The sequence below is a fragment of the Netta rufina genome (assembly GCF_964035555.1).
Source record: "Netta rufina genome assembly, chromosome: 3".
NCBI lineage: Eukaryota > Metazoa > Chordata > Aves > Anseriformes > Anatidae > Netta > Netta rufina.
Genome location: NC_140125.1, coordinates 52,165,079 through 52,187,926, shown reverse-complemented (window position 1 = coordinate 52,187,926; position 22,848 = coordinate 52,165,079). Strand labels below are relative to the sequence as shown.

Genomic DNA, 22,848 nt, shown 5'->3' with positions numbered 1-22,848 from the left:
TTCAAACGTATCTTACCTTTCCTTCATCCATTGGATTGTCGCTGATGTGAACAATAGGTCCTGGGTGAGATTTAGATGACCTAAACAAGGAATAATTCCAATTAGGCAAAAAAAATAGCCCTGCCAAAATTACATCTCATAAGGTGATTACAAGTAATTAAAAAACTATATTTACTCTCATATTGAAACATCTAGACATCAATTAATCTTAAAACATCTCCTAAAGTTGATCAGGAGAAACAAAGCACTTTTAAAAAAAGATCAGTAGCGTTTCATACAATGCCTATTTCACGTGCCACTTTTCTTCAGAAGATTTCAGTAGACTACATACAGTAGACTTTTATCTTGTATTCCTGCATACACACAGATTATCTGAACTCTAACTAACAATAGCTGCTACAGATAAGACAAAACCCATGTTATTATTTCCATAAAGCTTTGCCTCCTTTAATTGCACAAACTGGAAAGCTACATTCTGCTATCTTCCTTCTTCCACATGCTCTTTTGTAGACAAGAAAATATGACACGCTCTCTAAACTGTTAATTCTTCAGTGATGAGAAAAGAATTAGAGTAACTGTTTTTTAACCATTATATAATTTTTATACTGCTCAAGATGGGTACTATTAAAATGGGGTTTATTAAAAAATATATGTTTTTATGTTGACTTCTTGCTATTAAAGAATTGTTATCTTGATATTAAAGAAGACTGACAAATGAAGAGATGTGCTTTTTTTCCAAAAGCCTTTGGCAAGTGATGGACTTCATGTATGTTTTGAAGATAGATATAACACTCTAGAAACAACAGCAGCACAGCAACAGCAGCATATAAGTATGTTTTCACCCACATACCACTACATTTACGTTCACAAATCTATTATTAAAAAAGGAAGGAAGAACGGAAATAGCTGTAAAAAATGTATTTTGTTCTTGGAATAGGCTTATTTAAATTTACATTTTTAGCCAGTATGCATCGGCCCTGTCACAATGCATATCTTTACACTCTGGAAGATATTCTGCAAGGATTACTGAATCCAATTATCCCTGAAAACATGCTGATGTTAAACAGTTCTGGGCATCACAGTCTTAAGTCAAGTCAGAAATAGTTTTAACAAGCTAGAAAAACAAAAGTTCACCAAGTTAACATTAACACTTCACTTTTATGAAAATAAAGTTATTTACATGCCCATGTACTTTGCCCACATTATTTGGTGCAATGAGACTAATATGGAGGTTGTTCTAGATAAGAATGTCAATTCTGCAACTTAAAACATCTTGGACACTTGGACATCTGTTTCCCTCACCACCACCACCCCTAACAGACAATACTAGACAGAACTCACAGTTCAATGGCTTTATTCCACATGATGACATAGCCTGAGAGAGTAAATGATTCCACATTGACAATGTGAATGTTTCCTCTTTCGGTGCCCACATATAGCCATTTACTTTGGAAAGGTAGATGACAAAATGTTATCCTGAAAAAGAATACCACCAGAAAAAGAGGATTAAAGAAAAGTTTTTTTTTATAAATCCTGTATTTCAATGTCTAAATTGCCAAAAAGTAGAACAAATGCAGCAGGCAAACAGGAAAAAAATACAAGTTACAGTTCGATAAAAATAGCAAAAACAGTACTTGATCAGAGATCCACAGACAACGTAAAATTTAGACTAAACATGGAATATAAACCAAAGTATTCTAAGACTATTAAAGTCTTTCAGATAAAAACCACACCACTGCCATTGAAAATCATCACATTGAATGTTTTTCCCCAAGTTAGCTGCCATTTTAAGCTTAAAACACAATACTCTTATGTTATAATCTATAAATCTCCCTTTGAAAACTATCTAATTTCAAGTTTTGAAGAACAAAACTTAAGTTAGTTAAGTTAAGGAAGTAGCTTGCTGCAGTTTAAACTGGCTTCAAGTGAATGAAGCAAAGGGAGAAAGTGTAACCTAATAAACATAAGTTTACACGTAACCCAATGTATCCCCCAAAGAGCAAGCCTATTAACAACCATAAGACCTATAAAATAATAAAATTCATTTTAAAAGTAATTTAAAGTTGGTGTTACTATTTTACTTAAACCACACTTTAATTTCCAATCTCGCATTTTTCACCTCTGTTGCTAGAAAGAAATAGCTGAACAAAACCCAAATGCTGATGTCTGGCAGAAATCCTCTGACTGTATCTCCAGTGCAAGAAGTAGTATTTTAAAAGTTACTTATTTCTGACCTCTCGAGTTCTGCTTATTGTTTAATTTTTTGATAAAGGTAATAATGTACGCATAGGAACTGGAGCTTCTAAAGTATTTGAGTTTTCTATATAACAGAAATACTAAGTTAAACCCTAGAAAATTTCTATAAAATGTTTTTGAATTTACAGTTTCATCTGATAATGTCCAATATGGTAAAAACCTGACAAATCCCTTGGACTATCAAACTAGGATTTTCAGAAAGGTTTCAGTGATAAGCTGAAATAATTATTAATCGTGAATTTGTTTTGTCAGTGCTAATCCTTAGCTTTACATATTTTTTCTTATTTTCTCCCAGTTGGGTTCCCTTCTTGCCAAATCCATGCATCATTTCACAAGCCTGTTAATAATTATTTACGCAAAGAACAGCTTTAGATCCTTTGCATTAGATGTTCTATATATGCATTTAACAAGCACAAAAGCGAAGTCTAACAGCAGCAATGCAAAAAATTACTGATGGATGAAGAGACATTAATTTGTATTACAGGTTTCAAAAGTTAAGGTGTCTGTTGTAACGCTACCTGGATCCAAAGTGCACCACTTAACTTTTTATATCACTTATTTCCAGCAAGGGAATGCTGATTGCTTAAGCAAATCTTTAATTTATCCATTTTCTGACTTTCTTGGTTTCTTTTGCTCTTGTACTTAAATATTAAAGTGCAAAGGCTGCACTTTTTTTTCCACTGATGTTACATAGAAAAAAGTACTCTAGGCAAGGTTTAAAGTGCTCCAACTCAGTGAACTTGTAGAGGTTATAACATTTTTACTACAGAGTAATCTGTAAACACTGCAGGTGAAGCACTTGCATTTCACCAACTTCCTTGGAAGAAAGACAAGACAGATTTTATTGGAAGTTAGAAACATACATCCGTACACACACACCATTGAGGACCCCAAATACCACTGCCCAGTAAGAAAGCTCTCCCAGTGTAAGCAGGACAGCAGGGTATGTGAAGAAAGGCAGCGTGAGGCAGGAGGTAAAGCAAACTTTCAGCATTCTGCAATGCTATAGATTTTTTTCCTGGCACTCCATGTGCCAGAAAAAAGCTGGCAGCCGCATCAGCTGGATCTAAACTTGTGGCCTAGCAGCCAGAAAGAATATTCAAGAGCAGGGTCACGGGTATATCTATGTTGATCTGTGAGTTAATATTGTCACCTATAGTTGCCCAACACTCATTCTAAAAATAAAAACAACACAACCAAAAACTAAAATCTATTTCATGGCATTTAAAGGTGGACAGAAATATAATTTTGGGCTGCAATTTCAATTGCTATAATGAAAGGGCAACACTTGAAGGTAAAAGAAAAGCGTTCAACTCCTCAATACTCTTGATACCTTTCTGGAATACTTTTTGCACTCTTCAGCCATACTCAATGTCTTCTCTGTGCAGCAGAGATTACTTTTGTCAACAGTTAGCAAGCAGTGAAATACTTCCACACCAAGAGTAAGTTACATTTGATCTAGTAGCTTTACTAAATCTCAAAGTCAGGAGGCAAATGACTTCAGAATTGTAAGTATAGGTACATTTAAAACAGTGTTCCCAACCCAACCTTCAAAGTGTGCTTTTAGCAGTCTTCCACAATCAGAAAGTCTTCCATGATGTTTATACAACTAAAAAATATTCTTTTGGAGCTTTCATGGTTCATAGAACTGATGACTAGCTAAGTCCAAATGGAATTCACTGTGCTGAAGCTGCAATGATGAAAGAATCACTGCTATTACTCCATTTTCTTTCTGAGATAAAAGTATACCTTCCAATTTTCAGAAATTCTATTAAATTTTCATCTATTTGATTCATTTCAGATAACTGCATTTATTTTTGCATTCAATTTACAGAATAACATTTCCAACATTATGGTCCATGTACTGAGTTTCTCTTCTCTTCAGTGTTTAAGGCTTCACCTAAGACACTAAGCAGATTTTAAACAATGGCTGGAAAATTTATAACCCCCTTAGAAAATAAATTCAGTGAAGCTATGACCATCTTAACAACCAGAGAAACCGCATTGACACGTTAACATATAACTATGTCACCTAGCTTATTTCATTTTAAATTGGAGTTGGGTCTGCAAGAGATTTAGACTTGCTTTGGGAGATGAAAACAAGTTTCAAGGTCTTCCTGGTAATCAGGCAGCTCCCTTCTGGCCAAGAACAGGGCATTTTTTTTCCTTAAAAATGCAGACTTTCCTCCAGAAATCTTTATTTCTGTCATGATACGATTAGAATATGATATTAGATACTCTGTCCCTAACGCATATATGATTCACAGAAGTAGAAACTGCCATACTATGCCCTGCCAATTTCCAAAACTAAGGCATTATTCTCCTTCTCTCCTTACACACAAAGGGATACATACACTAATGTAGAGAAGAACCAGTGGTTGGGCAGAGATTGAAAGCCCTACAGATGCACCAAACCGAAGTGAAATTTCTTTGCGAGCCTTTCTTGAACACAAATTCCAACTGCCTAATAACAGTCAAGAGCAGTACACATTCTTTCCTGTATCAAACCATTCTGACCAAAAAATACCATGAGAAAGGCATCCATAAAAAAAAAAAAAGACTAGTTTTGTGCATCCAAAGAGACAGCTCAAAAATGGGACTGCATGAGCAAGTGATGAGAGAAAGCAGGCTTCTGCAGGCAGTTCGTACATGGCACAATAAATTTATCGTGCTATCTCTTAAGAAATTTCTGCTATCTCATCTAGTACATTCTGTGAAGCTGATGGAACTTTTGCCATAATACAAGTATCGTGCTTTATTCCAAATATTTTGAATCCCTTTATAGAAGAAAACAATGCTTTAAAGAGTTTTTCTCCAATCTGAGATATACAATGACTTTAATATATGCTAACATCACTGCCTAGATGAGGTACTGCTATGCAAGCCCAAAACAGTCAGCATAGTCCCAAATTCTAACGTATCCGTACTTTTCTAGAAGCATTAATTCTACTTCCTTACTGCATACACATTCACAAAGCCACTGTACGTGCTCTCAACCTCCCCCTGCAACAAGCTAACAGAACCCAAGAAGAAGCTTTCCTGTGAAATGTATTTATCAGAGTTTAACCACTATTTCTCAAGAAAACAGTTATACACAGAATACAGCGTTGCACTAGCAGTGGAAAATGCTGATAAGAGAAAAACCCTAACCCTCAAAATATTTTATTTTTTTTTTTAAATATTTTTACTGCACTCAGGATGTATTTTGTGTTGTTGCTTATGGGAGAGCATTAGCAGTGACAGGAGTCTTTAAGCAGCCATTTGGAAACCCACTGAAAAGATTTTTTCGTAACCGCAGACCATGTATTTTCTTACAATGTCAAAATTAGTTAAAATTTTGATTGTGGTTGTGTCACAGCATATATAAATAATTATAGCAAATTACAGTATTCCCTAGAGGAATTTAATTATAGAAATCTCAAAGAATAGAGTTTATTAAATTAATATGCCAACAGCCTAATTCTTCCACTTAAGGGAACTAGTAAGTAAAAAAAAAAAAAAGTTAAGTGTATTATTATGACAATAAACATCCTTCTAAATTAATCTTTACCTTTCCTTAGTCTGCTGCATTATGAAGTATTATGTTCTTCAGAATTTTCCACTGCTTTAACAAAGCACAGTGACAAATACTTTGATGAATGTCAAATGCTGATAACAGGTTTTATTTTTAAGACACTAAACCTATTTCTAGAACCTCACGCTATCATTATAAGTCTTCAGTTTGTGCAATTACATTAGCTGCTCAAATTTGTGTATATGCAACATGTTTTTTTCTAAGAAAAGGGGTAAGCTATCAGTCGCCTTCTGCATACATCTCTCTCCAAGCTATCATACATTGGATAGTCAGCACAAAATTCCGAGACTGAAAAGTTTAAGTCATATACTAGACCAGACTCCATGTCTGTGGTCCCTGTGTCAAGTATTTAATGGGCACAAAACAAAGAGCCATTGTCACAGTGACTTTCACATGGAACCAAGCAGTAGCTGTGATTTTTCCCATACTTCTGCCAAGGGGTTATTTCCAGATTTGTTAACTGCAAGAGGTTTTATATGCCTACTTGTATGAAAAAGGCCTGAAGGGGCAGGAAGCACAGGCAGAGGAAGAATTGTTCTTCAATGCCCCCCAAAATTTTCCCTAAAAAGGCCATGTTGGTAAAGGTAGTACATCATACAAACTGGCCTAGGTACTTTAATTCTATCTATATCACGTAACAGCACTCTCAATGATTCTTCTCCAAATATGATCACCTGGCTCTGATGTTGACTGACATCACTATTACATCGACTTACACTCAGTATCTGACTTCTTCTGTACACTAGTGATGTCAAAATGTGGTATTGGGGAAGCAAAATCTGAGAACAATAATAAAATGGAAGAATGCCATGACTGATGCAATCAATATTAAGGCCTTTTATACATCATTCCAGATAGAGGCTCACTTTTAGAGTTTCTATACTCAAGGAATAACCACCATGTTTGGCATCAGTCAGGTAGCTTGCTATAACACAAGCAGTTCAGGCTAAACATTTATTCTTGGAAGTTATATATGAGGATTTATAAAATGGCCACATTGGAAATGTAAATTTCCCATAGGAGAAAGAAGAGCTATGCTCATCACTGGTGAGGAAAAGTCTGCCAGGCAGGCAGGGCAAAAAGACTAGAGGTTGAATTCAACCTAGGAATGTGGCAGTTGGTCATTATGTGGCTCACAGCACTGCAAAAATCATTGGTGTACAGGGAAAAATGGTAATTGGACAGTGGAGACAGGTTTTAAAAACTGTTTCATAGAAACCTATAGTCTCAGAGTAATAGGACTCAGTATTTCAGTTCTGCCTCAATGCCAAAGGCAGCAGAAGAAGAAAACACACAATTGTAGCTCCATCAACCGCACCAACACATGGGACAGAGAATGCACCGCATGGCCTCCAGAAAACATTTTTCAAAGGAATTTGATCTTGCACAAATGAGACATTCAGACCCGCAGCAAACCCAGACAGTTGAAGAGCTCCTTTTCCCTTACTAACTTCTTGAAGCAAGATGGAACTCAAGTATGTCCTCTAGTGGATCACCATTAAGTAACTTTAAGCCCAACAGGAAAAAATGGTCTTATATGACATCATAAAAACAGATGATCATTTCATTTTGATCTTGAAAAATAAGCCAGCTTTAGAAAAAGGGTGAAAAACTTAGCTATGTGTCATATGTCAGATCTATACTCAGTATATTATTAACTCAGAGTCCAAACATTCAATTTCTCAGAAGTATTGTATGGATGTGCATCTTTCCAGTTATACTATAATCCTACCTCAAAGCATATAGGTCAAGGTGGGGGGAAAAAAACAGCCCCCCAAATAAATGGTGGAAGCACAACTGATACTAATACACAGAAAAGGGAGGAAAAAAAAGTCTATCATAATCTCTTCTCAAAGGCAAAAAAAAAAATCCTGTATGTCTTCCTGCTATCCACAAAGTGGCAGAATTGGTCAGTTTATAAATTCAGTGAGGTGGAAGCAGAGAGAAATCCTTTCAACTAATGCCTGGTAATGCGTGGCCTGAGTACAAATTTACAGTATCTTACAACGTGAGGTATGTGTCATAATAAAAGTCCAAAATCCTATCTGTTAGTAAAGAGTAAATACAAGTGGGATTTTTCACACACAGTGCAGAGTTTGTGTTTTAAATACAAATGTGAAGTGGCTGTTTTTCAGAGTACAAAGGCAGCAATACTTAAAACAATTTGGTAACTCCAAATCATGCAGTTTCATGCCGAGAAAGACCATTTAAATCCTACAGCACAGAAGGTGACATATTAAAAATTAAACTGCTCTCAATGCATTCAATGATCGATATGCAAAGCACTGGTACACTAAACACTTGGTTCTATTTTTATGCTGTGATTTTGGTTCTTGTCTTTACGCTAAGCCACAAAGCAAGTGGAACATTTGTTTCTGCATTAAGGCACGGAATCACAGGCAGCTCAGGAAAGATGCAAGTCAGGTTACAAAACAAATTTTTCATGTCCTACATTAAGCTGGCATATTTTCAAGTTTATACAGGTACATAGATGACAAAAACTATTGCCACTCACTGAAAAAAAAATCTTAGCAATGCATAAAATCTAGGATACTAATAAGTTCACACTCTGAAACGTGTATTTCACAAGGAGATACTAACACATTAATTTGCACGCAAGCAACCCAGCCCTCCATGTAAGCACCATTACGCATTTTCTTCTGGCCCCTCTTCCTCCTTCCCACAGTCAAGGAGCAGTGGCCAAGCTCAGCATTATATTGGTTTAATATCTTCTAACTTTTGTTTAGTAACTAGAACATGGAGCAGCTGCAAAACCCACACAAATGTGACAAGAACAAAAGGCTAGAAAACTTGCAAAACTAGCTTGTTTTGTATTTCTGATATCTGCCATTATTTTTTTAATTTGTTATACAAGTTCATCAGTCACCAGGTCAAAAAAGACTTGTTTCAGATTACTCACCAGCACTGATACAATAGGCAGCTATGAATTTATTAAATGACCAAATTCTTACTTACAGATAGTAAGACTCATTTACAGGTTCAACAGAAAGCGGAGTCTTTAAAGACTCCTGGCCGCTACTTTTAAAGAAACATTTTGTTCAAAACTGAAAAGCTGCAAGTTACCCAATGAGGGTATTTTTCACTGATAAGAATGAAGTCTGTAATGGGTAACACTCATGTAAAACTCTTAATCTCCATTCTTAAAATTCATGAGCAGAAAAGCAAGAATCCAGAACACTTCCCAGTCACATACTAGAGGCTGCATTCTTAATTGGTTTACAGGTAATTCAATACTTCAGGTTATTGTTATTGTTTTCCTTTGTATCAGAAATATTTAACATAAGAATTTATAAACAAGATGTGTCAATTTTTGTTTCCTTGTTTTGATCTGCTCAAAACAGGCCTAAAATAAAGATAGTCAAAATACATCACCAACAGGTGAGACAAATACAAGTTCTGGAAATATCATCATTAAGCTAAGAGCACATTCATGTGTACGGCTAAAACCAGGGAATTAACCAAAGCTGGTAAAAGGCTATACCAGGAGAAGAAAGAATTCAATAATGCACCATACCCCTACCTTTTTTCTCCCCCCTCCTCTTTTTCAAAACATTCAAGAATAGGTTTAAAAATATATCTTTTAATCTGAGTAGCATAAACTGTTTAAACTGTTTCAGTTAGCTTTCTATGCGACAAACAACTTTATAAATCACATCAAATCCTTATACATCAAAATCCAATTTGAAAACAGAATCTGGAGAAAACCTGCCCCTTGACATACTGAGTTAAACTCTTTAAGTAGAATACAAATACTGTTTTTCTGCAATGTCAACACACTTCCAGGTACTCCCAATCAGGCGAATAATTTTAAGCCTTTGCATCTGGAGTTCTAAGACAAATACTGATATAACCAAAGCAATTGATTCAGTTATTTAGTAAGATTTGACTTGATTTCTCCTCCAAGGACATTTTCCCATTCATTTATTTTCTTTTACCCAAACTGATTTCCAAGATACTGAAAATCCCTACAAAGTGCAAGCTGGCAAAGTGAAGCATCATTGGAAAACATTACTATGAGGCTCAGTTTTAATATTTAATATCTTAATAATTAATGGTTGAGAAGTTAATTATCCTTATGAGAAAATCTTAACCCCAAATCATAAATTATTTAAAACCGTTTTATTAATTAGGTACCTAACATCTTTGCACTTGCTAATTGAGTGTTCAGTTTTTTTCATGAACACTCTTCTTAATTAACTTCGTAGCTAATACACAACATAAAACTGACCCAAACAAAGTCAACTACTTCAAATTCACATAACATAACAAACCTATTAGGAGTAGTAATAACACTAATGGCTCTAAGTTACTAAAACCAACTAAATAGAATTATTCAGCAATGAATTTGCAATTTTCTAAAGTTCAGAATCAAAATAATTCCCTTCTAATGAGATTGCACTTTATAAAATAAAGCTTCATTTTATGAATTAGCCAAAAGAAAACTGTTGGAAAACATATGTAACCGTCATCCAGCATGACTTAATAAATGGCTGGTGACATTGGTGGCTTGGGGACCTTAAGTGTTCTGGCTACTTCTGTAAGTTATAATGATGGATACTTTAAGATTAAAATTACTACAAGAATAACCCTTGTCTCAGAAACTTTATCTTCACCACTCTTGATAATTAGGATGATCTCGCTACGTATTTCAGCAAGGCACAGCTTTTTTTTTTTTTTTTTTTGAAAATCAGTAGTCTGCCCAAAACTAATAACTAGTACTGCTACTCAAGAAATGTGAGTTATCTAGACTTTTCCCTTAGCCTGTTCTGTGAATGGCAGACAAAGCTCAACTGCCTATGACAGGTTTTGCTTGTGAGAATACCCCATTTAGAGCAAAATGACAGTTTAAGATTTCCACTGTTTAAACTAAGCTATATGTACATCTAAGACTCTAAAACAGCTTCCAACTGATTCACACACAGTCACCTTCTCAGACACCCATTTTAAAGCATTAGTTACATGCTGCTGTCCAATGCTTTGTTTCAGACTGCAAAGAATCTTGCTTTGTAAGCAGAACTTTCCATTTTGTGCGTAATAGTTGTGCATCACAATCACGAAAACAACCTCAAAAGGGACTTGGGACTCACTTAATCCTCTACCCCAGAAAAAACAATCTGCTTCTGTGTCATTCCTGACAAACCTGTTTATGGTCTGTTCTTTAAAACTACAAGGTTACTCCACAATCCACCCAACAGTCTACTGTAGCATTTCATATGACATTACATCAGAAGGTTTCACGTAGGTATTTAAACCTTCCTCTTTCGCACTACCTATTACTTAAAGCCTACTGCTTTCCCGCCCTATTCAGAGGTACAGGTCACAGACTACTGTGCATTCTTGCTAGGCTCCTCTCAGCTCTCTAAGAAGTCCAGTTCAGAAACACACTGCTCAAGAAGTACACATAACATTCCAATTGAGACTGTACCTAATCTGGCAAGAAAAAAACTACTTCCTAAAAAAACTTGAAGAAAAATGATAGAAATATATCTCAGAAAGCCTTCAAAAATGGAGACTGTATGTATTAACAAGGCACTAGGAAAACTAACACTTCTGTTCCAAAAATTCCTTTGGAGACAAACTAACAGTCTTTTTTCCCTCCACTTGATAAAGACAGGAATATTGTTGTTCAGCAAAACAATGCTCACAATAATAGAGAAGTAATCTCGAGTTAGCAGACATATGGTGTGTCTACTTATAAGCAATTTGGACGCTAGCAACCTGGAAGTCAATCCTAAAGTAAATCCAGTTACAATTTTTAACTATTTATTAGTTGTACTGCTATAATAAATCCAATCTCCCACTTACACAGTGTGACGGTAATGAGCAAAGCAAAAATAGTCCAATTCCTACCGTTCTCGGTTAAACTTGAGCGAATGAAGTATAGCAGGTCTCTTCTGACGTAAGTTCCACAGGTGTAAGGTATCATCAGCCAAGGCACTCACAAGAGCTCCCTATTAGAAATAAGTTCAGCAAAACTTTATTTCTAGAAACCTAGTATTTGTAAATCATGGTATTTACAGTATTTACAACATCAATATCAAGTATGTAATATTTGCTACCAGTATTACAATATTTACAAGCATGCATGTCAACATCATAGAGCAGATAGTTTCAAACAGTAGTAACAAAGTAACTGATTTGATCATGACACTGAACTCACACACATTTAGTTCAGTGCTATACTGAGGGGTAAAGGGAAAGAAAAAGCTTTTTCTCGTGTGAGTACATCAGTTCCCTCACGTACACAATTTGCAGAGAAATTAAGCAGTGAACTCAGTGGCTAGTGTCTATGCCCCAACATAGTTAGCAATACTTAATTTCAGCATTCCTCTGAGCTAGAAATCCCTCTAGAAATCTGGCGATAGCTGGTTTAAGAAAAGCATTACTGTCGGGTCTCAGCTGCAATATTTCTAGAAAAAACACATCCGAAATTACTGAGGGATTAGATTAGGGATCTTTGCCCAGCTCACATCTAAAACAGTAGCAATCAAAATAAAATTAACAACCCACTGAAACTGTTGGCACTATTAAAAGCATATTTTATTACTGTAAGGGATAACATAGAATCACAGAATCACAGAATTTTCTAGGTTGGAAGAGACCTCAAGATCATCGAGTCCAACCTCTGACCTAACGCTAACAGTCCCCACTAAACCATTTCCCTAAGCTCTACATCTAATGACACGAATAAATTTTCCTAGCAAAACAGTTCTTGCCTATAGCAGGAGCACTCCAGAGACAGCCAGTTTCAGCAGTTAGTCTAGCAATTTATGTGATTAAATAAAGGTACCTTAATTGTTATCACTGTTTAACAAAAATGATTCTAAGTGTGAATAGGATTTGTATTTTGATGTTTTCTTAATGAGAAGTTGAAGAAAACGTACTTTGTATCTTCTCAAAATTATGGAATATAAACATCATTTTACTAACCTCGTTAATCAGAAACTGAAGCTGGATTACTGCAGCTCCACTGTCATGCTGGCAGTAACATTCCACTCCTGGCCGACCAAAGCTGAAATTGGTACTGTTAAGGAATAATTGTTGTATGCAATGTAGGAAAAAGAAAAATGTTATCAACATCACTAATATCATGTTCAAACAGACTAACATCCTGCTTCTAGCTAGTGCACTCAAAATATTTAACCACATAGACCTTAACGATCACTGAAAAAATTCATAAACAGAGTAACAACAGTTGAAAGGCCCATTTTATTTATCCCCATGAAGTAGGAAAATTATGTATAACTGCTAAACTTACCACATTTATTTAAAGGATCCCTTGTCAACGAGAACACAATGGAGGATGATGAAGCAGTTATTTTAGTAGTGTTAAATATCAGGACTAGTATAAAAGAAAGTTAATTTAAATAAACATCACAATCAAAATCTTTTTTTTTTTTTATTTAAGTGCTAAAGGAGCTTTCTCTCATTTTTAGATGCTACTTACAGATGAAAGAAGAGCTGAATAATGCAAGGCATATTAAAAGAAAATGTGCTATGACAGAGATAAAAAGATCAGTAGCCAAAATATGGAGGAGTCAATGGTAAATTATGTATAAATGTAAATTTCCAGTATCTCTGTATCAAGATTTCCTGGATTCATACCAACTATGAGATAACAAAAGTGTGCTCATTTTCACTCCTACACATAAATCAGTCCTCTACTTTTATAATGAATATCAAATTGAAGGGTAACAACACAGATTCTTCCTTATCTAGAAACTAGATTAATTTATTAGTTGCAAAGACTTTGTATTTCCAGTTTGGTTATCCTCTTTCTTCTGTCATGAAATTAAGGAAATTTTCCAACCTCTAGGAGAAGGAACAGAAATAACACAAGTCCAAATGAATTACGTGAAACAGTCAGTATACCATCATTACAGTACAAACAGAGTTCACAGAGAATAATTTGCCAAAGAGCTGAACACCTTCCCAATATGCCTGTTTAAAACAGGAGAATAGAAGACATATGCAAATCAGGGAAAACAATGTACAATTTGTTCTCTCAGTAAACAGTAGAAATTAATAAAACATTACTATTCTCACCCATTCTTCAAGCTTTCTGTTTACTGAGAAATTGTTGATCACAGCAAAAGTGAATATAAATAACCTTTTAAAAAGTATATATATAACAATATATACAGTACATAATTGTATTTGGTTTACATGGCAAGGGCTTGGTAACAGGGGGACTGACTGCAGCGGTGGCCTCTGTGACAAGGGTCCAGCAGCTGCCCCATGGCAAGTAAGGGCCAGCTCCAAAAGAGGACCTGCTGCTGGCCAGAGCCAAGCCAATTGTGATGCTGGTTACAACTCTGAAAACAGATTTGAGAAAGGGAATAAAACTTGCTGCAAAACAGCAGCTGGAAGAGATGAGTGAGAGCCAGCCCTGCAGACCCCAAAGCCAGTGCAGAAGGAGGGCAGGATGTACTCCAGGCACGCAGCAACAGTCCCCCTGAGGCCTGTGGAGAGGCCCCTGGAGGAGCAGGCTGTCCCCCTGCAGCCCATGGGTCCCACATGCAGCAGATCTCCACGCTGCAGCCCGTGGAGAGGAGCCCATGCAGGAGCAGGAGGTCTGGGAGGAGCTGCCACCCACTTGTGGGGAACCCATGCTGGAGCAGTTTGCTCCTGGGGGATGGATGGACCCCATGGCAAGGAGCCGTGTGGTAGCAGTGCTTGGAGAGCTGCTGCCTGTGGGCAGCCTCCGCAGGCTCAGTTGGGGAAGGACGGCATCCCATGGGAGGGACCCCACGGGGAGCGGGGGCAGAAACCAAGCGTCAGGAACTGGCCGCAGCCCCATTCCCTGTTCCTCTGTGCCTCTCACGGGAGGAGGCAGAAGAGGATGGATGGGGGGAAGGTGTTTTCAGTTTGCTTTTATTTTCTCAGTGTTCTAGTCCACTAGTGGTAGGCAATAAATTATATTAATCTCCCTATGCTGAGTCTGTTTCGCCCATGATGATAATTGTTGAATGATCTCCCTGTCCTTATCTCAACCTTTGAGCCCTTTCCATCACATTTTCTCTGCTTTTTTCCTTTGAGGAGCAGGACTGAGAGAGTAGCTGTGGTGGAGCTCAGCTGTGTAGCACATTAATTTATAATGCACCACCCACACCTCACAAATATTTATATATATAAAATATACATTCACACCAGTGAAAAGTGGAAAGGCTGAAGTAACTACTAAGTTTCATGCAAATTAAAGCTCAAACACAGATCTCCCACTCAGCTTCTAAATAACAAGATGTAATGCAAGCAGAACTGAAGTAGGAACAAGTCTGCTTCAACAGACCTCAGTGTTTTACCTTTTCTACTTCAACCACTTTCTTCTCTTAGCTTAATGAATCCATATAACATCCAGCCAAGTGATAAGAGATATACTAAACAGATGTTGAATAATCCAAACTTAATTCCAGCTTTCTTCCCTGAACAGAATTAGTAATTTAATTTTGTTCTGGAGTGGAAGGGCTTAAAGAGCCAGCTTGCTTCACCTGTTTTTTCCCCTTGTATTTTACATTCTTATCAGTATGTTTCCTGCACAGAAGCGTCATCAGCCAGTTCCATATTCCACTACCATGTCATAGCTCTTAATATAAATAGGAAGCTTAAAATCCACGTTCCCCTCCCCCACAGATTAGGGTACTTCACAAACTCAGGGTACTTTTAATGTAGCAGCAGTGCTTTTACAAACTGCCAGGCAAGAAAAAGGAAACCCCCACAATAACAGAAATTTCAGAGTCAATTAGTTGGTTTACTTCATGTTTCTGCATTTACTTAAATTCACAATTTCTCATAGAAATAGTCAAAGCCTTCTCCGAAAGTGAAATTCACATGTTTACAAGAACCGAATTTTATGATTTGTCAATTATTTATCTGCACTGACACAGTTTTCTAACAAAAAAAAAAAGATTTCCCAAACACCTCCACTGAACATCAGCTTCCAATTTAAATATGCAACACTTGTTTCAAATAAATTGTGGGTGGTGAAGGAATTGAGGCTTTATAGCTACCTTGCCTTAAAACAAGAGTATGACCCAGAGTATGAGAGCATGACCCAGAGAAACCCACAGATTCTTCAAGTTACTCCAGCCTTCACAAGCTCTATCCCTCAAACGTTGGCTTCAAGCACTTTCTGCTGCAAGTATTTTCTAGAAGCACTATTATAATATTGAAATTTGTATTCACTAGTTAAGAATACTTGAACTTTTGACCAACAATCCTTTAGCATTTTGCAGGACATCTCAACCAGTTCCCTCTCTAGATATCAGTACATCCGCAGCATTAAGAGTAAGTTTATGTAAATTTTAATCGTACAGAGGCAGTTTCTGCTTTTTGACAAGGTAGTGGAAGCCTCATGAGCAGATCTGGAAACAGAGTTTGATCTCTTATCTTGCTTATGTTTATCAAAAAAATTTAAGTGCAAACAGTCCTAGCAGTCAGTCCATTTAGTTCCTCTAACCAAGGATTATGTAGCCTTCACTTTTTCACCTGGTAGCTAAATTTGTTCTTCTCATCTCAAATTAATATCACTCTCCTAATCAGCATTAATCTTCTTTTCTAAAGCAATGCAAAGCCTTGCAGTTTTGTGGGGGTATTCTGTGTTGAAAAAGCATGTTACAAATACTGACTGTGCAAGGAAAACAGAACAGTTCAACTGGAAGGGACCTTCAGGGATCATCTTGTCCAACTGCCTGACCGCTTCAGGGCTAACCAAAAGTTAAAGCATAGTAACGAGGGCATTATCCCAATGCCTGTAAGAACACATGGCTGTTAAAATACCCTTTCCATGTTAAGCATTTCTCGATGAACCATACAAAACACACAGTATTCCAGGGAGCGCAGTTTCTCCAATTCCTCTATAGCTGTTGCGTATGAATGCTTAAGGCAAGAGAGCTCACTGTACTAAGCAGTGGCCGTCTACCACGTAGCAGTCCTTGAAACAAAGATTATAATGGATAACGACAAGACGGGCAAAGCATTTTCATGCTATAGACAGGAAAAATTCTCTGCCAAAGAACTAGGGTTGCTCAGGAAGAAATAGTCTGCTCAGAGCAGTTTTGTTTTGCTTTTTTTTTTAAATCAAATACCAATCCTTCCTCCTTCACTTCCACACATTTCTTCCTACTGTTCCTGTTTTGTTCCTAATTCCAAACATGAGCAAGTAAGTTCGATTAAACTTGTAACTATATCAGCTCAATCCCCCAGCATAAATCAGTTACAAATACAAAACTACGTTTACAATATAAGATACCTTTCAAACTATCCCCACCTTCATGTTCATACATTGCAATAAAGTTTTGATAGTTTAGTACAAGATATAGACCATACTCCTGTATCAGATTTGCCACTGTTATGATAGTTTGGGATCTTCAAGACAAATACAGAACTAACAGCTTTTAAAATTCATCACCAGATACTTCTTAAAGTTGTAGCCGTAACACCTGTAGCTGTAACACAATTTTTAAACATCAGGCAACTTTGACAGAAAAATAGATCTCCTAGTAGAGGAAGATACATACTACTGATATGAATTATGTACAAAATACGTTGCTTACAATATTCTTATATACACCAGTCTGTAGCATATAGCTCTACAGCACCACAGATTACACGTGCATTTTTACTATACAATCCCTCACAGAAACAGCCTCCAAGAACAGTTTATCAATATACACAGCTAGTCAGCAAGAGAGTTATGCCAGAAGTTGGGAAGTACCACATTCAATACTGTCTACAAAACTAGCTTTGACCTTTCATGTCCATTTAATACCAATAAACAGGATAAAATTAAGTCACAGAACATTTGGGGGAGTGTTTTAGATTTCATGTCAAGCCCAATATGGTAGCATATCACCACTTTTCAAGAAAAAACAGAATTATAGAATTTCTTTCCAAAATCTTAGGCCTGAATAGCATCTTGCTGTATTCACATCCCTCAGCTAAGCAGGTCTTTATTCTTCATGAAGTCTCACTGTTTATGCCTGCAAAAGTATAAAATAACATTCAGCAACATTTCACATCCACTTTCCTTTATGAAAGTGACAACATCAGGCAAAAAAATAAACAAGGGCTTCTGTTTTTTACATAAACAGTGCTACAGCTTAAAATGCAAAGAGGAAAACAAACAGCCACATCTCTAAATGAAACAGCTTGCTCTTACATACCTAGAATCGTTAAAACTATTTTACCCAGAATTGCAGCACTTGCACACACAGACTTAATTTTTTTCTTCGTTTTAAAAATCAGGTCCCTTAAGTTCTCCAGCTCTGACTTTTCCGACCCCTACCTTAAATAGCGGCCCAGCAAGAGCTACACTCACCCTGCTCAATGAGTGCGCTTAGGGAAGGTGAAGACGGTGCAACATTATGAATAAATTAATCTATAATAAGTATGCACTTATGAAAGGCAGAGATCTTTTATAAATTTAAGGTCAGGTACAGCTCCAAAAGAAAGCTGTAAGACTTCTCAGATTTTTTCATTTAGCAAAATGGTAGTCTTAGTCCAATTTGCAGACTTACTGAGAAGACTGATGAGATTTCTCCTTTCTTCTGACCATCTACATCCCTCTGGATGAATTTGGTGCCATTAAGACCCCTCTTCAGTTTTATCTAATCCTTCCATTACTAAGGCGTACTACCAAAGTAACTCCAAGCCTGAGTTTTTTTGCAGTAGTAGTTAGGCTTTTTTCTTTGCAGCTCCCCCCAAAGTCTGTCACACTAACAGTAACTACAACCAACTGTGGAATAAAGGAGAGTGCCATGAAATAAAGCCATCTCCACAGAAAATAAGAGCTATTTTTATTTTAAAAATACAAAGGATATACAACCAAGAGAAAACTTCGTAACATATCAAAGGTACAAGGGATAACCGCTAATCTGAAAAAGCAAGCTTTTGTTAATTAATGAGCAGGTCTCATTTTCTTCAGCCTTAAAGCATAAAGCTCATATTGCTGCTTTCCAAAAACCAAGAAATTCATACACGAATTACAAAAGCACAGAAATACGCAACATTGCTAATACTCTTTCAACACTGAAGAGAAGCTGAACTCACTTCTACGGACACTTTTTCCTCTCTCCTCTCCTCCAAGTACAGCCAAACACCAGCTCCCCCCAAGTTCTCCTCTAGTGACAATGAGGGCCCTTCACCTCCATACCCTCCCACACATTTCCCCAGTACAAGCCAGAAGTTTCAAGGACAGGAGCTGCAGCCACAAGCAGGCCTAAGAACAGGCAACAGGGTGAAGAGAAGCCAGGACAAGTGTCCGCACAATGCAGGCTCCACTAACTCCCACTATTTCTTCCTGAAAAGCACAGCCACACCTCACAGCCACCACCCTCTTTGGAAGTTGAATAGTTTACTGCTTTGTTACAAGGACCATAGTGCTGTCATCCGCACTTCCACACTAAGTACAATTAGCTTCAAAACTGAGATTAAAGGTTGCCAGGTGGGAATATTATCAAATTACCAGCAACAGCTGGCTATGGGAATTCCAGCTGGACTGCTGTAATGCATTCTCCTTCTGCCGGCGAAGAAGTGGAGAAGGCAGGGAAACTGACCTTAAGGAAGCAGGATAAGGAAAAAGATGCCAGATACAGACAGTCAGAAGACACTGGCTGTAATGCCTGTGCATCAAATATAGCACTTGCTGAATTAGCTGATACAGTTTGACCTAGTTATTTGGACAGAAAAAACCATCAACATTATATATATTGTATTTGGAAACCAACTCAGGCATCCCTAGACAGTAAAGAAATAACTTCCAGGCAATGAAAAAAAATCTACATATAGCTTCTTTCTATTAGTCATAAAGATGAAAGTAAATGCAAGGCACCTCGCTGTAGAAGACACTAGGATCTCAGTGCTGGGAAAACCTTTTGCTAACCTTCCAAAGGTCTTCCCTTCCTTGAGAGAAAGGAGAAAAAACAAACAAACAAACAAAAAAAAAACAGTCCCCCAAAACAGAACTAACACTCAAAAAACCCACAAACACCCAAGAAGGTAAGTTCTTATGGTCTTACGGTCTCCAAAGATACCATTTACACACAAAGATCAAACCATTACGTTTTTCTCATTTCCAAGAAACCTTAGCATTGTTCAGGTATTTTTGAGAGCAACTGTACTGAGTGATGAGTTTTTTGTGTTTGTTTTTATTTTTTAAATATGGCCACTGAAGGCTAAGAAGCCACATTCAGATGGGTTATATGTGGCCAAAAAAGTATTTGAGATGCATTGTCATGATATTATTTGATACCATTTGAACTCAGGAGTTCATTTACACTCATAATTTTGAGTTCACAGTTTCCCAGAGGGTAGAAAACAACCAAAAAATTAAACTCAGCATTTCCTTTGTCCAATTAGTATCAGCGAAAGAGGGTGACAACACCCTGGGCAATCTGCTCCAGGTGGCCCTGCTTGAGCAGGGGGAGCTAGACCAGATGAACTCCAGAGGCCCCCTCAACCCCAGCTATTCTGATTCTGTGAACATGTGGTATTCAAGCAGCTCATTTTAGATCTTAATCTTGTTATTTCAAATGCCATATTGGCTGAACTACTGCTGCTTGCTCCTGCAGCTGCAGAAATTCCACTGAACCAGTGACTAGGCAAGCCCCTGGAAGGAGGATTTCTCAACTTCCAAGTCAGTCACTGATAACATCAGTTCCTGCATAAATGCAAATCATCATCCATAAGCATTCACCTTGTTCAGAAAACAGCCTCAGCTCCTTTAAACCTCATAGGCCAAATGATTCAATAGTGTTTTCAGAAAAAGAGAGTCTTACATGGACAGGGTGAAAATAGGCAGGCAGTTGTAGCAATTTTAAAGGGTTTAAAAAAAAAAAAAAAAAAACACTTTTCCTTAGCTTATGTCAAAATTATATGTCAATTATTGAACTAGCCTCCACAGAAACTGATCCATGGTGGATATTGAGCAGTTATATCAGATCTATTTTCTAACAAAGAATAGCTAAGAGTCAAAATACTTAAACTTCAAAGCTACTTACATAACTAGGCAAAAATACAGCATTTCCCAAACAGCTTTGAGAAGTACCAGTAAATTTTCTGTAAGGGCTGTATTTAGTAGAATTTTCTCCTGCCTGCCAGTAAGAGGCAATCTTTCTTGAGAATAAGATGTAAACTAGGTAGTCAAAACAGCATTAAAGCCCAACTTAAAAAAAAAAAAAAAAAAAGGAATTATCATTAAAAACAATTTTACGTACATTTAATTCACGGATAACAATGCATGTCATTAATTCAAGGGGCAAAAATCATCAATTTAGATTAAGCAAATTTTTCAAAAACCCTACAAGGTTACTGGATTTCCTTGATTTTACTCATTTTGTTTTCTGACAGAATCTCATCCAGGTCCTACTACTTAAGCCTAGAAGCTATATTTTAGCACCAACAATGCAAAAAAAAAAAAAAAAAAAAAAAAGATTTTTCTGGCATTTATTCACTTGGGATGGGAGGGAAGAAGAATGGCAGAACACAAGGGGAGAGAGAAGGAAATTGCTACAAATATATTTGCATAATGGTTCCTCTGACTACACAAGATGTACTGAAACGGGTTGTAACTGCTAACTCACTGAAGTTTTTTTTTGGAAAGACTATATACGGAAGAATAAAACTAGCAAATCATTACATACTTTGAAAGACCTTTATCAAAATTCAGAAGCAAATCTTTTTATTCTGTTATATGCTGCTCATCTGTCATCCATTTAAAACTGTTTAATTTTAATTACAAATATCCTATCTCATCCATCCTTCTGGTAGCATATGCTATATCACAATATTAATAATTAACCAGGCTTTTTCTTCTTATGTTCATAGCTTCTTGGCCACAACTGAAGGCATGGCCACTTTATGCTTGCTCTCTTCCCTGTGTCCAAATATTCCATACAGATATTGCCAAAAACAGCATTAACAAATGTACTGTGCTGAACTAGATGTTAAGTGAATTTTTATATACCTATTTAGTTTAACTTACAAAAGCATAAAGAGCCATATATATTACCTTACAACAATAACTTAATGTTATCAAAGAACATAGCCAATCCCTGCCCAATCAATTATTGTCAATTAATGCCAATTTCTGACAGTAAAGCAACTGTTGGGTCCAGAAACATGTCTCACCCCTTATTTTGGGGAAGACAGAATGATCTAAAATACTTCCCCTAACGTTTGCCTGCCAAACATACCTTATTCAGTTATTTTTCAGTCACAAAACACAAGATACTCATGGCAGAAGACACTGACTGTTAGAATTTCATCTCAACCTCATTCATATCTAAGCCCATCCTTCAGTTCCCTCCCTCCAAACTGAGCAGCAGCTAGTCCAGCCTGCTGAGTCCCAGTTTCACTTCTACCTCCTTAACCCTTTAAATCTTTTGTCCTAGAATAAGACCAGAGAGCATTACAATTCCAACTTTAACATAAATTCTAATTTTGCACAGCATATTTGCATTTCAGTGCTATCTAAGCAGTAGTGACAGTTTTATGGAAGGCCAGCTCAATATTACCACCACACAGAACTAAGATACAATTCAAGCAATTCAGTAGATGGCACTCTTTCACAAAAATCAAGAAAGGAAACTGTCCTCGCAATAAACAAATGATTACCTTGAAGCTGCAAAGCTTATTTTTTTAATATGTAAGAATCTGAAATACTCATTGGAGCATTTAATATTTGGTACTTTTCATAGGAAACCATGTATGAATCTTTTTTACATGCAAAAACATTAAGAGACATTGTTACTTTTTTTGCCAAAATGCAATTCCATATTGCTATTTTGTCCAGACATTTGTCTTACTACATAGAGGTCCATTTCTTATCACAAAAATAACCGTACATGAAGAAACACTGTTCCACTGTAACCATTGTTACATGAAGAAACATTTTTGTGGCTTTTTTTTTTTTTAAACCAGAAGCCAGTCTGAGAAAGACTACAACGTTGAAGTTGTTCCTCGAAGCTGCTTATGCAACCTTAATTCAGTATCTCCTGAAA

General features: G+C 36.7%; 1 protein-coding gene across 9 annotated transcripts in view; it reads right to left on the bottom strand.

Moving 5' to 3' along the window:
* STXBP5 (syntaxin binding protein 5) overlaps positions 1–22,848 on the bottom strand; it is a 111,551-nt gene that overhangs the window by 69,003 nt on the left and 19,700 nt on the right. For all 9 annotated transcript variants that reach the window (XM_084283522.1, XM_084283524.1, XM_084283525.1 and 6 more), the window contains exons 3-6: positions 12,782–12,863; positions 11,702–11,802; positions 1,342–1,476; positions 17–80 (exon numbers count right to left, since the gene is read on the bottom strand). In XM_084283522.1, coding sequence (XP_084139648.1) covers positions 17–80; positions 1,342–1,476; positions 11,702–11,802; positions 12,782–12,863 — 382 coding nt within the window. The remainder of the gene's footprint in view (positions 1–16; positions 81–1,341; positions 1,477–11,701; positions 11,803–12,781; positions 12,864–22,848) is intronic.